Source organism: Monopterus albus, unplaced genomic scaffold, assembly GCF_001952655.1.
Source record: "Monopterus albus unplaced genomic scaffold, M_albus_1.0 scaffold113.1, whole genome shotgun sequence".
NCBI lineage: Eukaryota > Metazoa > Chordata > Actinopteri > Synbranchiformes > Synbranchidae > Monopterus > Monopterus albus.
Genome location: NW_018127993.1, coordinates 1,626,682 through 1,629,371, shown reverse-complemented (window position 1 = coordinate 1,629,371; position 2,690 = coordinate 1,626,682). Strand labels below are relative to the sequence as shown.

The 2,690-nt window shown below is 41.6% G+C and overlaps 1 protein-coding gene across 11 annotated transcripts in view; it reads left to right on the top strand.

Annotated features, from left to right (window-relative positions):
* The window catches only part of kcnip4a (potassium voltage-gated channel interacting protein 4a), a 124,082-nt gene that overhangs the window by 66,809 nt on the left and 54,583 nt on the right, over positions 1-2,690 (top strand). Inside the window, exon 1 of one of the 11 annotated variants that reach the window (XM_020611399.1) lies at positions 2,124-2,297. The exons of the other annotated variants lie outside the window; for them this stretch is intronic. Coding sequence (XP_020467055.1) covers positions 2,189-2,297 — 109 coding nt within the window. The 5' untranslated portion in view covers positions 2,124-2,188. Of the gene's footprint in view, positions 1-2,123; positions 2,298-2,690 lie in introns of those variants that run through there. 11 annotated transcript variants of the gene reach the window in all.

Below are 2,690 nucleotides of genomic sequence, written 5' to 3'. Positions count from 1 at the left end.
CTCTCCTGGAACCCGCCGGGACCTCTCTTGGCTGCCGTGTTGTCTTTCTCTCTGACCTCTCCTTTGTCATCTGTCCCTTAAGCTTTCATGCTTTATTTTAGGTCCAGGCGATGATCAGTCCACCCACAACCATTATTAGTTCTTTAACAGAGTCAATTTTGAGAAGGTGGGAAATATTGGAGATCTTTAGAAGTCATTGGCTCAGGGATGGAATTGCACAGTGTTCTGTGAAATTACTGCAACAATTTAGCAGTGATTTTGTGCTATTATCCAGACAAAAATCAGTGTTGGTGATAAGCTGTGCTCCCGGCCATATTCAACCTGCCTCTTGTTCTCTCAGGTCTATAGAAGATAATGTGGAGGGATATTATCTCTTCACCGCTTGTCTGTTCAGCTTGTCCGTGTTTCCCTCCTGTTTCTGAAGCACTGTGCACGTCTTTAAATATATAATATAGTAGCCTTTTTAATGTCTGCATAGAAAATGGATACAAAGAAATGATTTGCTCTCAATTTGTTTCATTCATAAGACAATTTAGACATATTGTCAATATATAGGATTGTGTAAAATAAAATGGCCATCTGAGTTGTTTTCATAAAACATGAAATCCACCAGGGCTAAAACAACCATTTAGCTCTGTTACAACATACATCCCATATATGATGTAACCTCTAATAAGCACAAACATTTTGAATGCTCCTTTAATCATTTCCTTCCAAGGACGAGCGGCCTCTCTACCCTAATCAGGAGTAATGCTTTGTTGTTGCCAGCCAAGAAGAACATACACCTTTAGAGGAAGGTGCTAAGACGTGAACAGAATACAGATGTGTTTGGAAATGGATTTTAGCTACATCATTGTCACTGTCTTATTTCAGATGCTGTCAACTGTGTCAGTGGGACAGAGTCAGAACTAAAGTGGTCTGATCTAAACGTACACGACATCCTTCTGCTCCTTCACCAACATGTATTTGATGATGTTTTACTTTGCTCGTTTATATTAAATGTGCAAATTAAAGAATCTCATTCAGTCAAGGAGCGGGCCGTGTGATGGTGAGACGGCACGGATCAAATATATAGAATGAATTTTGGTTTAAGATTTGAGTTGGATTTTGCAAGAAGGTGTTTATGAAACAATTATCACTTGCTACAAATAGCACTGCTGGATTTAATCTTCACGATGATGGATCCAACGTATGATATGGAGTGAAATGTGTGCGAGGCATCAATACTTTGTTCCTCTCATGTTAATTTCTACTGTCTGACTTCAGTTCACCACCATCTGTGCCGCCACCTGTGGGTCAGAGTTTACTTACAGGTGCACACATTCTCCCATCAAGTCTGGTTTTTAGAGATCACAGCCTGGGAAGTAACGTACACCACTTTCAGGCCCTGTTTTGTGTGTAGGTCTGTTTGTAAATGGATTAAATGACCATTTACACCCATCAATATCCACTCGGTAACTCATCATGACAAAATGTACGCTGCTTTTTTGTAACGTGTTCATTTACAAAAGCATCCAGACCCTTAATTCACTACTTGGTATTTGGTCAGCACCTTCAAGTCTTCTTGAATATGGGCAGCTTATCCCATTCTCCCTGACACATTGGATGGGAAGCGTCCCATCTGCTTATTATTCCTTTATTTTGAATCTACAAAACAACACATGCAGTATGTGAAGGGGTCAGTAGCCACTTGATCTACAAAGCCAAGCCATGATAAATTATTTTGTTGAGTATTATAAATGCATGCGATGACGTCAGGAGCAGAAAGACTTAAGTGCTTGTGACATTTGCACACACCCAAACCCAAACAGTACTCGGTATCCCACAGCAACCAGTGGATCATTAATATCTCTTATTGTCCTTTCTTAGCATTCTGTCTAATGTGTCTCCCTCTTTGCCACTACGAGTAGGTCCATCTCTCCTCTCCCCTCTTTTCTCCTCACCTCTATTTTCCATTATCTCCTCACGCCCCCTCGTCTTTATCCTTTCCTCTCCATCCACCCCCCTCCTTCCTTTCTCTTCCAAACACTTCTTCTCCCCTTCCCTCCCTCCCTCCCTCTCTGACTTGTGCCGGTCTGGCATCAGAGCCAGAGATGCAGGGCTCTTAAGTGGAAGTAAATGGCCTTCAGACAGCACTGCGCTCAGAGCTCTGTGTCTTTGGCCATGGGCAGCCTGTGACCTGTCCGACATGTTTACTATGAACTTGGAGGGACTGGAAATGACTGCTGTGCTGGTGGTTGTGGTCCTCTTTGTCAAGGTGCTGGAGCAGTTTGGTTTCTTAGAAGCCAGCTATGACGGTAAGAAAATGGCAAACTCCTTTCTTTTTCTTTTCCTTTCCATACCAGACAACCACTTGTTGTTGCCTGACTTTAAAACCATGCAGTTTGTTGGAACGGCATACAGTGAGGAATAGAACTATTTGAACACCCTGTGATTTTGCAAGTTCTCCCACTTAGAAATCATGGAGGGGTCTGAAATTCACATTGTAGGTGCATTCCCACTCTGAGAGACAGAATTAAAAAAAAATTCAGGAAATCACATTGTATGATTTTTAAAGAATTTATTTGTCTTGCACTGCTGAACATAAGTATTGAGAAAATCAGTGTTAATATTTGGTACAGAAACCTTTGTTTGCAATTACAGAGGTCAAACGTTTCCTGTAGTTCTTGACCAGGTTTGCACACACTGCA